Genomic DNA, 21,753 nt, shown 5'->3' on the forward strand with positions numbered 1-21,753 from the left:
TACAGTCAATTACTATGCTATTTAGAGCAATGCAAATACACCATTCTACTTAACGTTCTAGAGCTCTGTGCATTCTACACTGTAAACTATACATTGCCTGCAAAATCATCTCAAAAGTATTACAACATAGTCAATATTTCAGCTGAAATTTTGTAGTAGAGTAAAAAATAAAATAAAATAACCCCTTGTTATTTAAACACTAATATGGCTATGGTCCTGGGCAAACAGCTTTAGGTGGCCCTGCTCAGGCAGGAATGGTGGTTGAGGTGATGCCCAGAGGTCACTTCCAAGATCAATGAGTTTGTGATTCTGTGATTAAGGCTAATACATACAGGGTAACTGTAAGTGAATTACAGTGCACTGCATAAGTCCGTAAGAGTGACTACAACATATTTTTGCAACATGAAGGCACATCTTAGAACAGATCATAAAGAAAAAATCCTTTTAAGAGATTCCTACTCACACAGGCACAGTATTATGTAACACAATGCATATGAAACAGTAGGGGAAAGGACAGCATAAAGACAAAGAGTTAAACTTTTGCATGTGAACTGAAGCGTTGGCATTTCCTGAATGGCAGCATAACCTTTGAATAGTTTGGTAATACAGAAATGTGTCTGACATACATTCTGTAACAAGAAAGATGCCTAAAAGCATAATGAGTGTTAAAAATGAAATATAATTTTTCTGAGCTTTATACATATCAAGGTGCATTGAATATCACTGCCCTTTTATTATTTTGGGTGTTATTAAGACTAATACTATTGAATCACACTTAATTAGGTCTTTCTGTGCTTGCACTTCGGGAAGCATCCAGGAAAATGAACGCATCTTCATAAAAAGACAAGACAGCAAATATTCCCAAATAGCCACTCAATCCAACAAAACAATGCATCTGTTGCATTGCCAGACAGTTGCACACTAACCTGGAAATCAACTATTATTGGAAGAAAGATTTTTCTGTATGCCTTGGTGGCAAGTTACTTAATCTTGCAAGGTATCAATCAACTGGACTTGCTAGTCTCTTACTTAGGGACATTTTTGTCACCTTAAAGAACCTACGTTCCAAACTTCTAGGCTATACTAGATGATGAACTTCCAAGCTAAAAGCTTGTTTATCTCCTTTAAAAGTGAGTGTCAGTTTGTTCTATTTAAATAATTAAAGCTGGAAGAGGAGAGGAAGTAAACTGGTACCTTCAAACACAGTTACAGCTTTGGGTGCAAAAACTTACCAGGTGGGCTGTTAAGAGCTCTTATTAACACAGACTCTGTCTACATGCTGCTGCCTAGACCCTGAGGGCATCTTGCTTTCCAGTGAAAGACAGAACATTTCAGTAATATTTTCATGTGCACCCTACAAAATGGAACAGTACCACATTTCTACAGGAGGTAGTGAAAGTAAGCTTTCAAAAACAGGCCACCTGCGCTACTCATTTCAACATGATGCTGAATTAACACAGGTTTTTCATCCATCATTAGCTAGATCACCCACAATTAACTAGATCAGCCACTGCAGTATGGTCAAAACTATTGGTACGTATCTTTTCAAATCATCTCTGGAAATTGTTACTGTGTGTATTTTCATCAGACATTTCCCAGGGGAAAAGGCAAAATGGAACTTGTTCATAATACAGAATATTACTTATATGCATAATAGCTTTATTGAGAAAAATACTGAAAATAATAATATAGAAACTGAAATAACATTAAGAACTTCCAAAATTCCACTGGACAATTTGGAAGGAAATCAGATGACTAGTATGCTTTACCATTTGAGATGAGAAACTTAGGGGTAGGTTTTTAAAAAGCACAGGAGAACAAAGCTGTTTGCAATTGCTATTCAGTATGAAAAACTGTGTGGTAGGATGTGCATGAAGGAGGAGGGAAGAAGCAGAAAAAAAAAGTCATAGAAACACACAGTGCTAGAAAGAAGAGTATCATTTCACATAGAACACTGACTAATCAAGCTGAAATTCAACTTTTACTTTCTTTTTTAGTTTTCTTTAAGAATAATAAACTTTGGCTGTTTGAAAAATTACTTAATTTATGGGAAAAAATAGTGCCTGAACTCTTAACTGATTTAGTTTACTGCCTAAAATATTAATTCCTAGAAAGATATGTCTTTTAATTTTCAGTACTTTCAGCAAAACTTACGTTCACTATGGATTCTTTTGTCTGAGCCATATCAGAAATAACTCCGTCTGTAATAATGAGAAGAACAAAGTACTGGGAGCCATCTTTTACTGAAGCAGCATATCTAAAGGAAGAAAAAGCAACATTATGAAAGTACCAAGAAACCCTTTAAGAATAGGAATTAATATGACAGCTCTTCCACTATAATGTTTTGTTATTTGCTACAAGAAACAGTTCCCAAAGTTTGCAATAATTTGATATTTAGACAAAAGTGAAATGGAAGTACTACAAAGGCTGGTGACAGGGCTCTGTAATTCTGCACAACTGACAAATATTCCTGAGAAACAACTGGTGAGAAAAAGAACTCAGATTGTGCCAATGCTAGATCAAGTAATTCAATGTTTGCAATGAACTTGAGACTGATTGCCAAATCCTGAACTACTCCGTTCAGCTGACGCAACCAGTTGTAAAGAAGAAGAAAGAGCCAGATATGTTGATGGGTTAGATTTCCAGCTAACATGGCTAATGAAGACACTGAATGACACATATACAGAATTCAGCTGTCATAAGGATTGGCACATTTCCTTACAGTCTGAAAACTGCTACTGAGGGGATCCTGTCAAAGGAAAGATTAAAAGGAGATAGATAATTCCTAGACAGTCAATGGTATATATAGATGCATAATCTGAATGATGTGACTTGAAGATGGGATAGCTAATCCTAGTAACAAATAACTGAAATTAGTTCTCTACCTATGTTGGCATGCACAGAAAATTATTGTCAATATCAAATTTGGAAACTACTTTTCATTGGACTGTAGAACTAACAACAGCATGAAGAGATAGCAAACAAACATGTCTTGCTACAAAAATCAGGTATTTTGCAAGCTCATAAATAATACATTAACAATACAATGATTTACACAGCTGTATTGCTTTATTTTATAAACATTTCTTTCTCTGTATCTATAAATAAAGTGAAATCTAGTCAGGTAGTTACTCAGCTAAATTATCTGAGCCATCAAAACAATGCAACATTTTCCTTCTTAAGAACCATATTGTAGAAGAAGGAGAGTTTTACTTTGAGAAGTTACATGAGGTATTGCATAACACAACACTGTGGCTCCTCAGCATTGGCTGCTGTACTATTGCCTTAACAGTACCAGCTGGAAATTGCTGCCACAGAAGGCCCTGGAAAAAACTGTCCATATTTTGGGCATTTTAGAACTAAAGGAACTATATCTGCCTATTTTTATTTTTTTTTTTAAATGAATTTATCTTTCCTACAAAGCAAAAATTCCATGCTCAAAAGGGCAAAAAAGAAAACATGGCAGAGTGATCTCACAAAATTTTTTTTTTCATTATGGTTTATCCTAACATGGGGTGGAGCAATTAGATCAGTTGTCTTTCTTTTTAATGAGTGATGAAATTCCTCATAATACTACTAGCAGGTGATCTTCAGACCCACTCAAAGGTACAAGTTAACCATGTTAGACTAAATAAACAAAAGAATTGTAAACACTTTACTCATTGTTTAGCATCATGCAACTGTTAGTATTTTATAAGTTGTACTGACAACTGTTTCTGCAAAGTATCTGTTCCAGTCCTTACCTGGCTACATGATTAATTACAGGGGCAAAGTTTGTTGGTCCATAAAGCTGTACAGATTTTAGACTCATGTAATATGCCTCCATTACACCATCAATTCCATGGCAGTATGGATTTTGAGGGTTTCCGTTCTAATGAAAATAAGAGATGATTAATTACTAGAAGTAATTATGAAGCAAAAGGGATATAGGTGAGTGAACACGACCTAGTGTGCATTTCTAAATAGCAAAGACCTAAGCATTCTAGGATCTGTTCATAGAGCTTACTACAAATGCCCAATGCCAAGTACCCCGGCTGGTTGTGAGTGCTAACTGCCTAGGAAAGGAGATTCTAGCAGCCTCACTGGAACCGGTTCCAACACATATATACCATCTTAAGTGGAATTAAGCAATCCTACACAATCCTAGGAGGAGACTTGATAGGGTGCTTGGTTGCATGGTTTAGTTGATTAGGTGGGTTGAATAACAGGTTGGACATGATGATCTTGAAGGTCTCTTCCAACCTGGTTTATTCTATTCTACATGCAACAGCAATGGACATTTTCTTGTGTGGATTTGAATATGAAACAGAGGGTGGATGTAAACCTGGACTCTTGTTTAGGAGCACAGTTTTCTGGTCCTATGATTTCTTATTTTAAAATGTTAAAAAAATGAATGGTAGCCAGACCTTGACATTCATACTCTGTATGTGTGCAAGGTAAACTCTAAACTTCCTGATGGAAACCTGATTTTCGATCTGGTAGAAACAAATGAAGAGAAGAACTTATTCTTTGGGAGCCCACTAAAATGGTTGATACAGTGAAGTTTTTGGTTAGGCATTTTACTACCTATGTCCACAATGCCTCTATAATGAGGATGCCTATTTAGAGATGACAACAGAAACATAAACTGAATGCCAGAATAATGACCCACATAAGACCAGGCAAATGATATATGTAACTCTTCAAAAGCTTCCAAATCACCATACTTTCCTTTATATACCAACATCTCATTGGCTTAATGGGTCAGTATCACATTCTGAGGCAGAGTATACATCCCTGAGAGTCTAGGAAAGCAAAGGGGATTTTTCACAGAATGTGGTGGGTTTAGGCTATGCCCTTAAAATTTACTTACAGGTTTTGAGCAGAAAAGTAGAAAAACATAAATAAATCACTATTAGGTGTAAAAAGGAAAACAAAAGATTATTCTGAACAAATTCATTGGGTAAATATCTGGAATAAGAGGAGCTGTACCATAACAATTCTTCCCTTTTTTCTCTTCTCTTCTGATCTCTGGATGTTTTGCTTTGCTTGGGAGAGACGACGTGCTTCTGGCTGGCCTTGGATAAGTCTAACCCAGTGCTTCTCTCTCTGCTACTCTCTCATTTGGGACAGGGAGTGGGGGGGAAATGGAATAGCTTCTCTGGTCTTTTTGACCAGGGTTTTTTTCCTGTTGTTTACTAATTGTAAATATCTGTATAATATTGTAAATACTGTATGTTTTGTACATAGTCATTGCATTCCATTGTAGAGTGTAGTTTTTGCTTGTAAATACAGCTTCATTTGCTTCTGAGTTGGTCTGGCTAAAAGTTAATGCTGGGGGGAAACTTCAACCCACCACACAGAACCAATCTAGAACATTGAAAAAGTGCTGAAAATACTGTGTTAGCATTAAATAGGAGACACGTATATGTTTACACATGAAGGAAGGAAAACAGACCATTTTTTCCTCTGTATACCTTCATAATGCCTCATGAATTAACTGAATTAATTTTAGCAACAGCTTTTAAAATTGAAAGTAGCCAAGAATAAATCTGTTGTTTTAATAGCCTCAAGATGTGTGTGTATGATCTTGCCACACAAAAAGTCCAAAGAAAGTCTATGACTCAAAAGAGTTATCTGTAACTAAACCTGTTTTAAATTGCTACCCATGTGGTAAATGTCTTTCCTTCATAATAAGACATGTGACATCGTTTTCCAGCACAGGATGACAGAAGAAATACAATCATCAGTCTTCTGCTATGTCTTTGCTGCCATCTAATTAAAAGTCACGTATACTTGTAATTCTGACAAAACCCTCAAAATAGGCAAGTAGATAAATATCCACATTATTCACAAGCATAAATATAAACACATCAACTTTTCTGGCTAATCTTAAATTTTTATAATTTAACTGGCACATGGACCAGTCTTAGATTTGTTCTTGTCACCCCATTTTCTAGTCCAGTCAGTCATATCTATGTCTCTAAACTAGCAGCCTGTACAAGATAAAGAAATCTTAAACAATGAGAGAGAACAATAACAATAATAATGAAAGATTATGGATCATGATTCACTTGCTTCTTAAAATAGATAAGCTTCAATTTCAAGTGTTTCAAGCATCTGTTCCTCATGCTGCTACAGCTGAGGTTAAAGATGATTACTTTTCTTTATTACTACTTTCAGCCTACAGGGACTTCTTGAGTCTGGATTTTTCTCAGTAACTTCACTATGATGAAAAATTTTCCTTGAAGAATTAACACATTCTCTCTTCTTTACTTTCCCACTGATTGCTTAAGGCTACACCCTAACTCTCAAAACTTTATTGAAGTGAAGAAATTAAAACTATATAAAAACATTTACTTACCAGTGCAAATTCATGTGATACCCTTCCATCTGGAGGCAGTCTAGCTCCAAAACCTAGAGCTGGAAACATTTTATCACTATCATAGTCCTGAATTATTTCACCTACTGCTTTCAGTGCCATGCCATAAGCATTCAGCTGATAGGGATTCATGTAGTGCAGTGAAGTAGGCTGTGAAGGGTTACCTGTTGAAGCAAGGACCAGATTTACTTTAAAATTGAATCACTTATAAATTTTCTCTTAAAAATGACAGACATTTAAAGAAAGCAGAAACTGAAAAGAATGTTAAATGACTTTGAAAACTCATGAAAACGTCTCTGCTTCACTCCACGTCATACTTGTCCCCCCGAAATTCCTTTCTTTTCCTCTCTCAATATGATCTTCTAAGCCAGAGATAATAATCAGAAGTACACAAATATTAGCAAAATGCTCATACTTATTCAATTTGTTATGTTGTAGCTTTTTCAGATTTTATCTGCTATTTTTGCCCTGCTTTTTTTGGACAGGAATTGGCCTCTGTTCTGTTGCTCAACAAAACTGAATCCTGATTCCAGGTGGTGTCAGGCATACTGATAATCAAAAATACAGTGGAAGTTAAGCAGAATACTGACATGGGTATGAACACACACACACGCACACTTAAAACTGAACACAGCATATGCAAACACAAAATATTTCTTTTTATTCTTACCATTTGAGGCTGTGAAATCAATAGCTACTGTGAAATTGATTTGGGTTCTGCAGAAAAAACAAATACAGATCTTATTAATAGTTTTATTGTCCTATGAAAAAAAAAAAAAAAAACCAAACAAGAAAAACATTGTTTGTGGACAAACTGTAGGATACTGACTTTCTAATACAGAAAATAAACACTAAAAATACTCTTTTACATGGTTTCAGCCAAGAGCTACACAGCACTGTTTTATTAACGCACTGAAAACAGTTACTTCATTACATCCCTCATTTTTTGTTAATGAAAAATTCTAAAGCACTAATAAAGATATTGATATCCATAAATATTATTAATTTGTCAGTAATACTGACTTTTCCTTGGACATATTTTGGCCCCACTCATGGAAGTCTTTGACAAGGAAACTAATCTTTAACTAATCTTGTCCTTAACATTAAAACTGTGTCTTCAATTAGAATGCTTTTGAAAGCATGCTGTTCACAAAATCTTTGGACAGGGTATCACAGTTTTTGGAGGTGAATTACTTTATTGTGAACATAGCCAATACTTTGAGTAAGCATATCCGGGTAATTCTTTGAAAAGGAAAGTAAAATCTGGACACAGAAATATAAAGATCTATATTTGGAGTAATAGCTAAATAAAGCCATTATTGTGCACAGATCAGTTGTTTGCATGGGTTTACTGTCAGAAAAATTAATCATTAATAAACTTTGACAACTCAAACTGTTCTGTTTTGCAATTTCCTTCATGACAAAATACTATCATTCTGGAAATAATTTCTTAGACACTAAAGAAAAACTTGGTACTAATCTGAGAATTGACTGTTTGCTCAGTCTTTTACATCTTCTTTCAAATTTCTGCCTCTCAGTATGTGCAACTATGAACTTAACATCCATATTTGCAGAGGTTAAAGGTCTTCAAAAGTTACTGAACAGATTAAACTCATGCATATTTAAATACCAACAGTCTGATACCTGGCCTTGCAGTAGAAGTCTTACTGCTCAAATAGAATCATAGAATCAACAAGGTTGGAAAAGAGCTCAAGGATCATCAAGCCCAACCTGTCACCCAAGACCTCATGACTACTAGACCATGGCACCAACTGCCACGTCCAATCCCCTCTTGAACACCTCCAGGGTCGGCAACTCCGCCCCCTCCCTGGGCAGCCCATTCCAATGGCCAACAACTCTCTCTGTGAAGAACTTTCTCCTCACCTCGAGCCTAAACCAGCTACACCCACAAAAATTACTATTTATCTCATAAAAAGCTGTGTGTGGAAAAAAAAAAATTCCCATAGAATCATTTTATCATATTGATCCAGGCTAGTAGAAACTAAATGAGGTTACGGGTGGACTCTGTCTCTCAAAAGTGGTAAAAGCCTACCAGTGCCCACAGCATCAAGAAGAGTCCTTGGAATATAGGTAGCCTGGAATATGTCTGCAAACAATATGGCCTCAATATGGACTTCCAACAAATAAAAACTAGTGAAAGTTGCTGCAATTTCTAGAAAGTTCAGATTCCATCTATAGCTTTATGAGAGAAGTTTTCAGCCAATACTTCTGCATCCTGCTTTATACAGATTCACCCAAAGAAAATTAATGGCATGACAAGTCACATTTTTTTTCATTTGTACTCAAAATGTCAGGTCTGATGGCTTCTTCAACACAATGTATTTCTGCACTGTTGGTTGCAAGAAAAAAAGATCCTAAGAAGTGCATGTTGATCAGTTTTCCATCACCTTTACCACAGTGTACAGAAAAGTTTTCCTCCTCACAAATTAAAAGGTTAGGGAAACCACCAAAAGATGTTTAATACAATACCATTTTTCCAAATTTATGCTCAGAGTACTTATTGACACTGCTAAAAAAAAACAGCATTTGGGCTACAATTACCCTGTACCTAAACTTAAAGGGCTTTGGTATGGTGCAGTGTTTGAAGAGTAAACCAAGATTCTTCCAAGCTTTACCTATCAGGTGCATCAAGTGCAGAAATCCTTCAGCATGCTGCAGAATGAGCTGCTGAGAAAAAACCTGACCCACTCAAACAGCTTTTCCTCTGCATAAGAAAAGCAAAATTTATTTCCAAACTCATTTTCTGGATCAGCAATTCGGATCCAGTTGGTAAGAAGTTTCACAAATTCTGAATTCAAAACAGAGAGAAGAGAAAGCACAGTAATGTAAGACTGAAAAGGAAAATGGCTAACAAAAGAAAAAACAGAAAACTTATATCTAATGGCAAAAAGAACAAAGCCAATTTTCATATGACTACAAGTAATGACTGACAGCATTAGTCCTGAGTATTCCTCAGGGTAACGTATCTGTATTAAATGTATGCAGGTTCAGATGACAGAAACTCATCTAGGAAACTAAAGAAGCTCCCTCTTCAATTTTTTTTCATCCACTGTAATGTGGACTGTGAATTTTGCACAAGCAGAAGAGTGTGCATGTTACAGTATCTACCGATTTGACAACTACAAAAATCATTTTATGTAAGATCAAAACAGATCTCTGTATCTCTAGAAGTTGTTTCCATCTGTATGTATATTTCACTTGATACCAATACAGAGAAACATGTAAAAACTTAAACTAGATACTGAATTTCAGCAATTTACAGATGACTGTACATAGATTAGATTTCAGTTTTCTAAATATAAGTTCCTAATACTATTTTAGAGCCCCCAGGGTACCTGCTACACCATGGAAAATTTTTGGTATTCTAAAATGCCATTAAATGTCCATATAGTTCAGGAAAATGGATCATGCTCTTTAATGAAACTGTCACTTTGTGTTATGGACTCAGTGACCCAGGGAATGTCATACATGTCTTACAGAGAACAAACTCTCTTAGGACAAACTTGTACTGTGATTGCCTTGTGTTTCCAACAACCATTTTGTTTCATATATTACACAACACAAGTTGTATGGAGAAAAGGAAGTGGCGGGGAGACCTCTTCTCACAAATTAGAAGTGATAGGTCAAGGGCAAATGGGCTCAAGTTGTGTGTGGGAGGTTTAGATCGGAGTATTATGACAAATTTCTTCACTGGAAGGCTTGTAAAGCACTGGAACAGGCTGCCCTGAGAAGTGGTTGAGTCACCATCCCTGAGATATTTAAAAGACATTTAGACATGGTGCTCAGGGACATAGTTTAGTGGTAGACTTGGCAGTGTTAGGTTTATGGTTGGACTTGATCTCAAAGGGCTTTTCCAACCTAAATGATTCTATTGCTCTATATCAGAAACATCCTTCTGAGTATGATCTTATGGAAGAGAGACACAGAAGACTAAGTTTCACAAGGCACCATTGTCCTCTGAGAAAAAGAGTAATACGGTGTAAAAAGGTATAAAATAAAGGTCGACCCTTGTAGTCAAAATGTACTTGAACATTTTTGAACACAAAACTGGGTCTTTCAAACAAACAATTCAATTTCAAATTAGTACCACTGGGGAAAATACTTTCAAAACTACATATAATACTCTGTGCATGTGAACATGTTTATTTTGTGTGAAATTTATCCACTGTTTCACCAGGATGGAAAATATTAGCTAGTCATAACTAAAAAAAAATAAATACAGGAAGACTAATTTGAAAGCCTTGTGTCATGGCAACATCAGATGCATCTATGAAAGCCAAACAAGATGCCTAGGAAATTAATTTGGATGACATTTTAATAAGTGTTTTCATGGTAACACATTATTCTAGAACCAAATTAAATGCAGTTAATTTATGTGAAATACCATCTTCTTTTTCTTTCTTCTGCATCTTTTATTTCTTGATGTACTTAAAAACAAGGAAGAACTTCACTGTGAGAATGATAGCACCACTAGAAGAGGCTGCTCAGAGAGGTGGAGTCTCCTCTGGAAACACTCGAAACTGACTTGGAAACACTGCTGTGAAACTTGATCCAGGCAAACTTGCTTTAGCAGGGGGTTGGGCTAGATGATCTGCAGAGGTTCCCTTTTGAGTTGTTGGACTTGATCTCAAAGGTCTTTTCCAACTTGGTTACTTCTATTCTATTCTGTTCTTACCATTCTGTGATAAGCTTGCCTGGCAGTTAGTGGACGTGATCCTGACCTGTATCTGCACTTTGCATTCTCAGCCTGGCCACTTCTTGATGATCTAGACTCTAATTAGAGCCTGGCCAGCATCTCTGGGCCAGCCCTGATTGCCTTGCCCATGTAGTGTACAACTGGGAGCTAGCTAGTGAGACATATTGCCAGTCATGATAGCCAATCCCGCTCCTAGCTCCCCAGAAAACCTGAGGAGTGATAGCTGTTCCCTGACAAAGCTCCTTCCCTCCACTAATGTGTCCCACTATTTATATGTCTCAGTAATGGTCCTATACAACTCCCTGTGAAGGCCACCTATAACCCCTTCTATATACACCATGTGACACTCTAATATTAAACCATCATATCTGAAGTCTTGCAGCTCTGGGTTCTATCCAAATGAGAAAATATGTTCAGCCACCAAAGAATGAGCAAGTCAAATCTCACATTTCTTTAAAGATATTCAATAAGAATTTTAAAGAGAACATATTTCCACCCCTGTTAAAAACCTAGTGAAGGATTCCCATTTTTTAGTACTATGCATAAAATATTCTTGTCAGGTTTAATCTTAAGTAAAAAGACACAGTGTTTTGAGATACATAACCTGAATTCATCCTCAGTGAAAATATATATTTTTTAATGTTCTCACTTGAAAATTTAACTGTTTGGGAGAACTGAAACAAAAAGGCTGATAGTTCTTGGCAGAGAAAAAAGAAATCCACTCTGCAGCAGCCTGTGGGTTAAGGGTCAACAGTTGGCAGTATATCTTAACAATGATCTACAAGCTATCCATTCAGTAAGGAATATAACTTCAAGTTTTATGTTTTTAAACCCTTGCCTTGCTATGGCAGTCAAGCTAGCTTACTGACAGTTTCTCTGTAGCTAACAGTTATGATTGGGAGTGTCACTTAACTTAATAAACGTCAATGATGAATATTTTAGGAATAAATCTTAAGCAGTTTCTCAGCTGATGGATTGCCACTGTTGGGAACAAAGGTCAAGTCCTATACTGCTACCACCAAAACACAACACAGATTTTTTTCAGTTCCACTGAAGTCTGGTTAAAGACTTGTTGAAAAATTTCTTTTTTCACAGATAATCAATGCTCTAAAATAAAGACTGTGTGCCTCAAAAATCCACATTAAGTGACTAGCAACATCTAACAAATTATTTCTATTTACCTTTGAGATTATTTGACAGGCAGCTTAAGAGCCAGGAATTTCTGAGATTTGATCTGATTTCCAGGCATATTCTAGGCTAAACCATTTGATACTTCTGTCTCTACTTCCCTTTTGGGAAAATGACAATAAATGAGAAACTGAACATGGTATGAATCTCCCATAATTAGTATTGAAAAGATGCCTTTGAAGTGGAAAAGCTCTATATAAAATATTAAATACACCAAAGGTCAGTGTAATTAGAGAAAATAAAAAGGCATTTTACTAATTTAATAGTATACAGTTAATTCCCTTCTGGTTAATCCAATTTTCACTGGCTGATGTCACAGACATCACTACTCAGTGTTTCAGTACTAACACCAATTCCAACACTAGAAGCGAAGTTCCATAACTTAACTTACATCAATAATCATCTGCAGGTATTATTTAGGAAAATACAGCCTCTAAAATAAGGAAAAAACCCAGCCCTTCACAGATACTACAGTCAATATATGCAAAGTACACAAACAAATTATTAGTGCAGCACAATGAGACTGTGAAAACACGAAAGATTTGTTGCCAATCACATACCCGCCTTTAATATAGTCAAGGAATGAAACTTCTGTTTCAATTAGGAAGGAAAGCAACGTTACCTGAAAACAAATAAAAGACAGTCAGACACGAATTGTCATTTCCCAGTTGAACAAGTAGAGACATAAGCATAATGTGTTTAGTGTTCTGCCCTTAAGATGCAACTTCCTACAGTATCAGTGAAAACAATATTTAAAAAAGAAAGAAAGAAAGAAAGAAATCAACAATTATTTCAACAGGCAGATCTTGAAAGGGAAGAGACAAATATGGAAGCCTGCTACAATTGCTGAGGTTTTGTGTTTAGGGTTGGTTTGTTTGCTTCCGTTTTGGTTTGTTTTTTTTGTGGTGGCGGTGGTTTGGGTTTTGTTTGGTTGTTAGGGTTTTGTTGTTATTGCTGGGGTGGGGTTTTTTGTTTGGTTATTTTTTGTTGGTGTTGGCTTTGTTTGGAATTTTTTTGTTTGTATTTTTTTGTTTGTTTGAGTTTTTTTGTGTGGTGGGGTTTTTTGTGGGGTTTTTGTTTCTCTCTCTCTAGTAAGGTAAGGGATGGTACACTGTATTCCAGGGCAGGTTACCATATGCACATCTTCTGGTCACTATGCACTATATTATCTTGCCAAATATTAGAGAGTAGATGATAATGCATCTATTCAGTGAAGAACACTGAAGAACTCAGTTGCAATTATTTATGTCATTTCTCATCGCACATTAAAAGTAGAATAAAGTACTGATACAAAACAGGAATGCAAGAAGACAGTAAATTATACATATATGACACAAAAAAATTAAGTGGAGAATACATATATGTATTTATTTATATATATTTAAAAGCAAAGATTAATTGCTTTAGTGACAGTTTTTATCATTCAGTAATTATAGGCATCCAAAACACAGGCAGTGGTCTAAAGATATTACTGGCATTTCCAGCACAGAAGTCAGAGAAGTATAAATTCAAGTGTGAAAGATCCAGTATTTAAGATCTTCACACATCACACAACATTTATGCAGCAAAGAATTCAACTTCATTTTATTTACAACTTGAGACAAAATTCTCACAACAAGAAGTGAAAGCAAATTTACAGATAATACAAAGAATATAAAAGGGATGGAAGTTGGTAACAAAATTTGATTTGCCTCCAAGATAAATATTGAAAATATTACTATGTTGTAAATTTGAAGTTCAAAATTATCCAACTAGCCTTCTTGTAGAGAACAGAAGACCATAACAAAGTTCTAGTAGTCCAGCTGCACATAACACTGAAATGCCTACACATTTTCCCACTGGACAGCTATTTTAATGGTTCATCCATTACTACAGCTGGTCACCTGGTTCCTAAGCCAGTTAAATAACTATTTTCAGAGAATCTGATTAAAAATTGGTAAATGGAAACAGACAAGACCCTTCCAAAGTGGCCAAAGTGTTTACTTCCACACAGACAATTACCACCAAGATTATTTTATAGTGAATTTTAGATTTCACTGCTTCACTATGTTCAAAACTAATTATGTATTCTGAAACATTTCTGCTTATAATGTAGTTTATCTGTCTGAATTTAAATTGATCCCTTAAGTAATTATGAATTGGCATGGGTACTATATGCACATAGTGCTTAAAAGCAGCAGTGAGAGTGCAGTCAATGCTCTATACAGACTTTAAAGTTCTCCAGAAGCCAGCTTCACGTTTTGGTGTCTGGTTTGAAAATTTTGAAATCCGTAGGATAAAGAATATTTTGGCTGAACGGCAGGGATAAGAAAAACAAAACTGCAGGCAAACACATAGGAAACTGTAAATTGGGAGAAGTGTAAGGGAGGCATAATTGAAGTAAGGGCAAAAGGGACAAAGAGGACTTGAAAAATTACAAAACCAACAGTGGGGAAGGAAGGAGGAAATAAAATGGCTAGGTTTTGGAAGTTTGCATTAATTGAGACAAAGGATAATAAGGCAGTTGATTTTGTCTGTTCAAATACGAGTTAAAACATTTAAAACCAAAATAGACTAGAAAATTTAGCAGGTAAACACATTTTTTGCTCTTCTGCACCCTACGCCAGATTTCATGCTTACAGTTTTGAGTACACTTATTTTCAGTATTGATTTAAAACAACAACTTTTCCTACGTTCCTGACTCCCTAGATTAGCAGAGTAGGACTTTATTTCAACATGCTGAATTGTAGGAAAAGGTATGTTAGTGAAAAACAAACCTCAGTCTAACAAATAAGACCTTGTATGGTACATTTTCATAGGCAAGCTGCTTCTCCTTATTTTTTATGATTTAAAGCAGAGATAGAAAATAATTGTTTATCTTGCTCCTGATGAGCAGACTTACACAGAATGTTAGAATGATGTAACATTCCTTCAAGGCTACAGTTCAGAGTGAAAGCAGCCCTGCTCATTTCAGTGACACTGTTCATGTAGAAAAAAAACCCATGTGCTGGGTGTGTTTTCAAAAACCATTTTCTTTTATCTGATTATGTTTTACAACATACAATTCTTTTATAAAAAATGAAGATAAATATTGCAGAATTTAACATCGTGGATGCCAGAACACCAAAGCTGAAAAGGTGCTGAAGTGCTTTGTTAGCAAATTGTTCACAAAACAGAAAACAAAATATGAACAAAAGCACATTAAACTCTCATCCCAAACAACACTAACAGATCTTTCAACATAAATACACAAAAAACCATTGGTAATAATTAATGTTGTCTCTTGTTGGTTTAGCCATGATAAGCATACTAACTTCTACTGATGCTAGCCCAGCAGTTAAATGTAATAAGAAAATTTACTTTTAAAAGTGCAGATTAAAATTAATAGCATTCAGTCCAGTAAGTTCAAGAATTAGACTGAAATTTTGGCATAACTCAGTCTGGAAGCCACTGGCAACTTGAACAGCACACTTGGACAGAGCTTTTATCAGACTCAAAAAAAAAAATAATTCTGAAAATAAATGCTTTTGTAAAACAGTTTATTGTTGTGGCATTCTATATGTTCTACTACTATTACATTACAAGTCAATTACACTGTGTTTCAAAGGAAAAGAAGAAAGCATATGGTAGCATAAAGTATATTTACTTACTGTTCCAGAATTAACATACTTTTTCTTTTTTCCTTTTTTCTTTGGATTTATTACCTAGAAATATAAATACAAATATTAAAGCAGTATGATTTATGATTTAACATAAAGAGAAGTGTTAGATACTTTCAACACAGAAGGGAGTCTATTTTTAGTGGATTCTAAATTTGTTCAGCTACTGTTTACTTGTGTATTTCAATGCTGGTATATATCCATACTTGAAAACTGGTGATTTTTAACTCATGGTACCCACCATGCAAGCCAGTGCTGTTACTTGCATTTGACAAATAAAGAACTAAGGAAACACAAGTGAGAGTGTTCATTAAATCTGAGTGCTCAGTGAAACACTTTGAATTTTCACAAGAGTCTGCATTTTTCTGCAATCCTGATTCCAGTGTTCCAGTGTACTGTCACCACTTCATCTCACAATGCATCTTCTTTATATTCCAGTTATCCTGTTTCCACATTCTTCTCAGCATTATCTAAGAAAGAGAAGAGTTGTTTCTCCTGGTTTCTTTATTTGCTGTAATGACAGGATCTGTCTGACAGCAATTGAGGGGACAGATTATACAGTGCCAGAAAACTGAAAACAGCCAGACTACCATCTCACTAGTGTACAGCTGTGGAGGCTCAACCCACTCCCCATGCACATGAATCTTGGTGGGACGGGACTACAAAGAATGAAACAGATTTCTCGAATGTCTTGAACCCCCACTTAAAAAATTTCTTACTGTAACCACCAATAAATAAATATATATACACCTTCTGAAAACCTATCCATTTAAAGGTAATTGTCAACTTCGTCACATTAATAGCTACTCTTGTTTTTTTTTTTTTCTTTCCAAAATTGCACATGGAATTGGAAATAAAACATTAGTTTGTTAATTAGGTTGATTAATCTTCTGTATAACTAGGAAACTCAAATCCTTATGTCTTACTGCCAAGTTTTACTGTAAACTATTCACAGATGTTCTGTCAACAAGAAGAATTAAAACATTCCAAATTGAAATCTTAGCCACTTAAATGCTATAAAATATTTATCATAGAATCATTTGGGTTGGAAAAGACTTTTAAAGGTAATCTAGTCTGACCGACCCACAAATAGCAGGGACATGAACTAGATTACGTCACTCTGAGCCCTGTCCAACCTGACCTTGAATGTTTCTAGGGAAGGCTCATCTGCCACCTCCCTGGGGAACTTGTTCCAGTGTTTTACCACCCTCATAACACAAATAATTCTTCCTTATATCTATTCTAAATCTACTTTTTTTAGTTTAAAACCATTAATGTTTGTCCTGTCACAAGAGACCCTGCTAAAACGATTGCCCATATCTTATGTTAGTCAGTTAGAGGGTAGAAAGGCTCTGCAGAGGGACCTCGACCGACTGGACAGATGGGCAGAGTCCAATGGGATGGCATTCAACAAGTCCAAGTGCCGAGTGCTGCACTTTGGCTACAGCAATCCCATGCAGCGCTATAGGCTGGGGTCGGAGTGGCTGGAGAGCTCCCAAACAGAGAGGGACCTGGGTGTGCTGATCGACAGCCACCTGAATATGAGCCAACAGTGTGCCCAGGTGGCCAGGAGGGCCAATGGCATCCTGGCCTGCATTAGGAATGGTGTGGCCAGCAGGAGCAGGGAGGTCATTGTGCCCCTGTACTCTGCTTTGGTTAGGCCACACCTTGAGTACTGTGTCCAGTTCTGGGCCCCTCAGTTTAAGAAGGACATCGAAACACTTGAACGTGTCCAGAGAAGGGCAACAAGGCTGGTGAGAGGCCTTGAACACAAGCCCTATGAGGAGAGGCTGAGAGAGCTGGGATTGTTTAGCCTGGAGAAGAGGAGGCTCAGGGGTGACCTCATTGCCCTCTACAACTACCTGAAAGGTGGTTGTAGCCAGGGAGGGGTTGGCCTCTTCTCCCAGGCAACCAGCACCAGAACAAGGGGACACAGTCTCAACCTGCACCAGGGGAGGTTCAGACTTGAGGTGAGGAGGAAGTTCTTCACCAAGCAAGTCATTCGTCATTGGAACGGGTTGCCCAGGGAAGTGGTTGAGTCATCGACCCTGGAGGCGTTCATGGGGAGATTGGACGTGGCACTTGGTGCCATGGTCTAGTCATGGGGTCTGTGTTGATAGGTTGGACTCGATGATCCTCGAGGTCCTTTCCAACCTAAGTGATACTGTGATACTGTGATCTTTCCTATAGGTCCTCTTTAATTTGGTCTCCTTAGAGCCTTCAGTTCTCCAGGATGAACAAACCAAACTCTTTCTGCCTTTTTTCAAACTCTTTCAGCCTTTTTTCATAGGAGTGATGCTCAACTCCTCTGATAATTTATGTGGCCTTCCTCTGGACCTGATCCAAGTCCATGGCTTGCCTGTGCTAAGGGCTCCAGAGAAGTAGTAAACCATACCAAAGTACGAAGGATTGTAACATGGAGAAGCAAACACGAGATGCTATTGCTGGGTAAGATTTTGATACTATATTTAAGACAATGTAAAATTACTTAAGACAAAATATTCTTGGTAGGGCAGGAGTAACGTTAGTTACGTAAGAAGAAAGCACTTGCCACAGTTATCTGTGCTATGACACTATCCATAGGAAACTGCTGTAAATTACAGTAACTCTGGGGTTGATCCTGGATCTAAATAAGAAAACTCCAAGGCTTTTAGTTATCTTTGTCCTCCTTTGCACAGCAGCACCTTTGATCATCTCGAAATAAAAGCAAAGCATGTAATGGGAGCACCTTTCTTCCTCTATTAGTGCCTGCCTAAACCATGTTTATGTTTTCCTAATCTAGGTGAACAATATGTTACAAAATACTGAAGTTTAACAGCATTAGTCCAAGACCAATTAAAGGATAGCTTAAGGAATGAGAAAGGTCTGTACACCACAGAAGAAGAAGAAAAAAGCAGGCTTATAGCCACATAGGCTTGGCTTCTCATTATTATCAAGAATTTTTCCATGAAGAAGAAAACACATTTCAGTTCTGAGAGACACCATGCAAGCAAACAGCATGATGCTGGTATTAATGATGCAAACACAGATGCTGACCTAAAGACTTTAAAATAATCATACCTAACACCTCATAAAAATGTATCAAGTATTTATTCTGAGGGACATAAGTGGTTTCAATGTTAAACTGTCTAACCTAGTTGTCTTTAAATATCCTTATGAAGCAACAGTTTCGGATTCTTTGGTCATAAAAAGAGAAATGTGAAGTAATTCTGAAGCTTGACTTTGACAAACACTGTGCAGGTTTGACCAGTTTGCCACGTAAACTTTGAAACTGTTCTCGTTTCTTTGCTGAAAGTGAGGAAATACTTGCCTCATACACGTTGAACTGAGACTGTCCTCTTGACAACTCTCTGTAACTTGTTGTGAATTCCCCGATGAAGTCATGGCTGTATAAAAAAAAAGTTTCAAATCAAATGCACAGCATTTACTAATTTAAACACTAATTTAAAAGAGAAGCACAGTCAGTATGCTCTGTCACTCCAGAAAAGAGCAATGGCAAAACATATCACTGACTTTAAAAAATAAATAAATTAAAAGAACACAGTATTTCTTCCTCTATTGTGTGGTCACTCTATTAGTGATAAAATATGTAGAGATCAAAACTCAAACGGTCACATTAGCTTAAGTCTTTATTACTTCTTCTCAAACTAGCTGCACAATGAGAACTGGACTGTAAATTAGTGATCTGACTCCACTATAAGCTTACAAAATCCTAAAAAAAAGGATAAAGGTGGGCTATCAAAGATTATCACCATTTTATCACTGAATGACCACTGGAACCACAGACTGCATTGTATGTAAGACTACCGGAGAGAAAGGGAGGCATTAAGTGTGAAAGGATGCGAAACAGAGACCTCACCAATGTGTAACGTGACATTAAAAGCATTAAGAAGTACGTTCAAGGGGAATACCCAAAGCATATTTCAGCTGCTGTGTCTTCCCAACTGGGAAGCAGTCCACTGAAGCCACTCAGCTTAGGATATTAGACACCATCAGAGCCCTGGTGAGACACCACCTGGAGTACTGTGTCCAGTTCTGGAGCCCCTATTACAAGAGGGATGCGGAGGTGCTGGAAGGTGTCCAGAGAAGGGCCACGAGGATGATCAGAGGGCTGGAGCACCTCTCCTATGAGGACACACTGAAGGAGTTGGGGCTGTTCAGTCTGCAGAAGAGAAGACTCCGAGGTGACCTCATTGTGGCCTTCCAGTATCTGAAGGGGGCCTACAGGAAGGCTGGGGAAGGACTTCTCAGGATCTCAGGTAGTGATAGGACTAGGGGGAATGGAATGAAGCTGGAGGTGGGGAGATTCAGGCTAGATGTGAGGAGGAGGTTCCTCACCATGGGAGTGGTGAAACCCTGGAATGGTTTGTCCAGGGAGGTGGTCGAGGTCCCGTCCCTGGAAGTGTTTAAGACCAGGCTGGACGAGGCTCTGTCCAGCCTGATCTAGTGTGGGGTGTCCCTGCCCATGGCAGGGGGGTTGGAACTAGATGATCCTTGTGGTCCCTTCCAACCCTGAATGATACTATGACACTATGACCTTCTGCTTTATAAATTCTGTTTCTGCTCCAGGAATATGTACTGTTACCCGTATTATTATGGTAAACTAGAAAAATAGAAAGCCAAAGTTTTATGACTTTGTGACTGGTAAAATTTGTTTTTAAGAAATATAGCACACTTTTAATTAATCTATAAAAATTAAAAGCAAATTTAAATTAATCTGACCACTGCAAGAATAAAAATGGAAACAATCCACAGCAACATGAACTTTCTTGATTAATCATGAAATGAAAAAACAAATCATAACAAAAAAACACAAATACAAACATCATTATCTGAAACCAACATAAAATCAAAAACATGTAAGCCAAACAATTAGAAGACCAGTCATCATGCTAATGCACATGAAATAAGCAAAGCGTCCTGTAAGGAAGTTTGAGAAATACAATATGGTGAAGATATTTCTGATTACTCAGATTCAGAAGGAACCACCTCTCATGAAGCACTCCCTTTCCACTCTGCAGGTTAGGAAATTGCTTCTAAGACAGACTAAGAATTTTCTTAAGAAATACATTGATTAAATTTAAAAAAAAAAATAAATGACCAAACAACATTGCAATGACTGTTGAAGTAGGGGAATAGTGGCTATAGCTCATTATGAAAAACAAAGCACCAATCCCTCTCATTAATAACGATCACACTTCACCAGATGGATCTCTCTGCATTGAGAATTCAGGAAAAAAATTTGTGCTCTCTTCCAAACACCAAATACTCCTAGGCTTAAAAGACTTCTGTCCATGAATGGCATGTCAGAACACTGAATCAGAGATTCTTAGCATATAAATCACCTGAACCCCATCTCCCTAAATCTTCCATTTTTGGCACAATGTGTTTAAGTGCTGAAAAAACACTTTTGGAGTTCTACTTTATTTTCTTCTTTTTTTTAATGATCAAAGGAAAAAGTCAACAAAACTAAAACAACCAACAAAAAGAAAGGACAATCGTCATCAGAAATATGTCAATGAGTAAAGTGATAAAGTACAATAATTTAAAAATCATCTATCCACCTGGAGAAGGAGGAAAGGAGGATGAAGATGGAAGTCAAGAAATGAGGTGAGAAAGCCTGTAATGTGACATTTACAGTCTCCTGCAACATTTAGATTCTCAGATCCATGTTTTCGTTGTTCTAACTCATTATGGAAAAATACCCAAACAACATTTCTTGTAGGTTCAAGATTATAGAGACATGGACTTGCTGGAGTGGGTCCAGAGGAAGGCCACAAAGATGATCAGAGGGATGGAGCACCTCTCCTATGAAGACAGACTGAAAGAATTGGGGCCGTTCAGTCTGG

General features: G+C 36.9%; 1 protein-coding gene across 3 annotated transcripts in view; it reads right to left on the minus strand.

The window, feature by feature from the left end:
• CPNE8 (copine 8) overlaps window positions 1-21,753 on the minus strand; it is an 85,759-nt gene that overhangs the window by 10,889 nt on the left and 53,117 nt on the right. For all 3 annotated transcript variants that reach the window (XM_068166569.1, XM_068166562.1, XM_068166579.1), the window contains 7 exons: window positions 19,215-19,290; window positions 15,896-15,949; window positions 12,827-12,888; window positions 7,032-7,078; window positions 6,344-6,525; window positions 3,744-3,871; window positions 2,155-2,257 (listed from right to left, as the gene is read on the minus strand). In XM_068166569.1, the coding sequence (XP_068022670.1) occupies window positions 2,155-2,257; window positions 3,744-3,871; window positions 6,344-6,525; window positions 7,032-7,078; window positions 12,827-12,888; window positions 15,896-15,949; window positions 19,215-19,290 (652 nt within the window). The remainder of the gene's footprint in view (window positions 1-2,154; window positions 2,258-3,743; window positions 3,872-6,343; window positions 6,526-7,031; window positions 7,079-12,826; window positions 12,889-15,895; window positions 15,950-19,214; window positions 19,291-21,753) is intronic.

This window comes from Melanerpes formicivorus, unplaced genomic scaffold (assembly GCF_026170545.1).
Source record: "Melanerpes formicivorus ecotype bairdi unplaced genomic scaffold, bMelFor1.0.p_v2 SCAF_3, whole genome shotgun sequence".
NCBI classification, from domain to species: domain Eukaryota; kingdom Metazoa; phylum Chordata; class Aves; order Piciformes; family Picidae; genus Melanerpes; species Melanerpes formicivorus.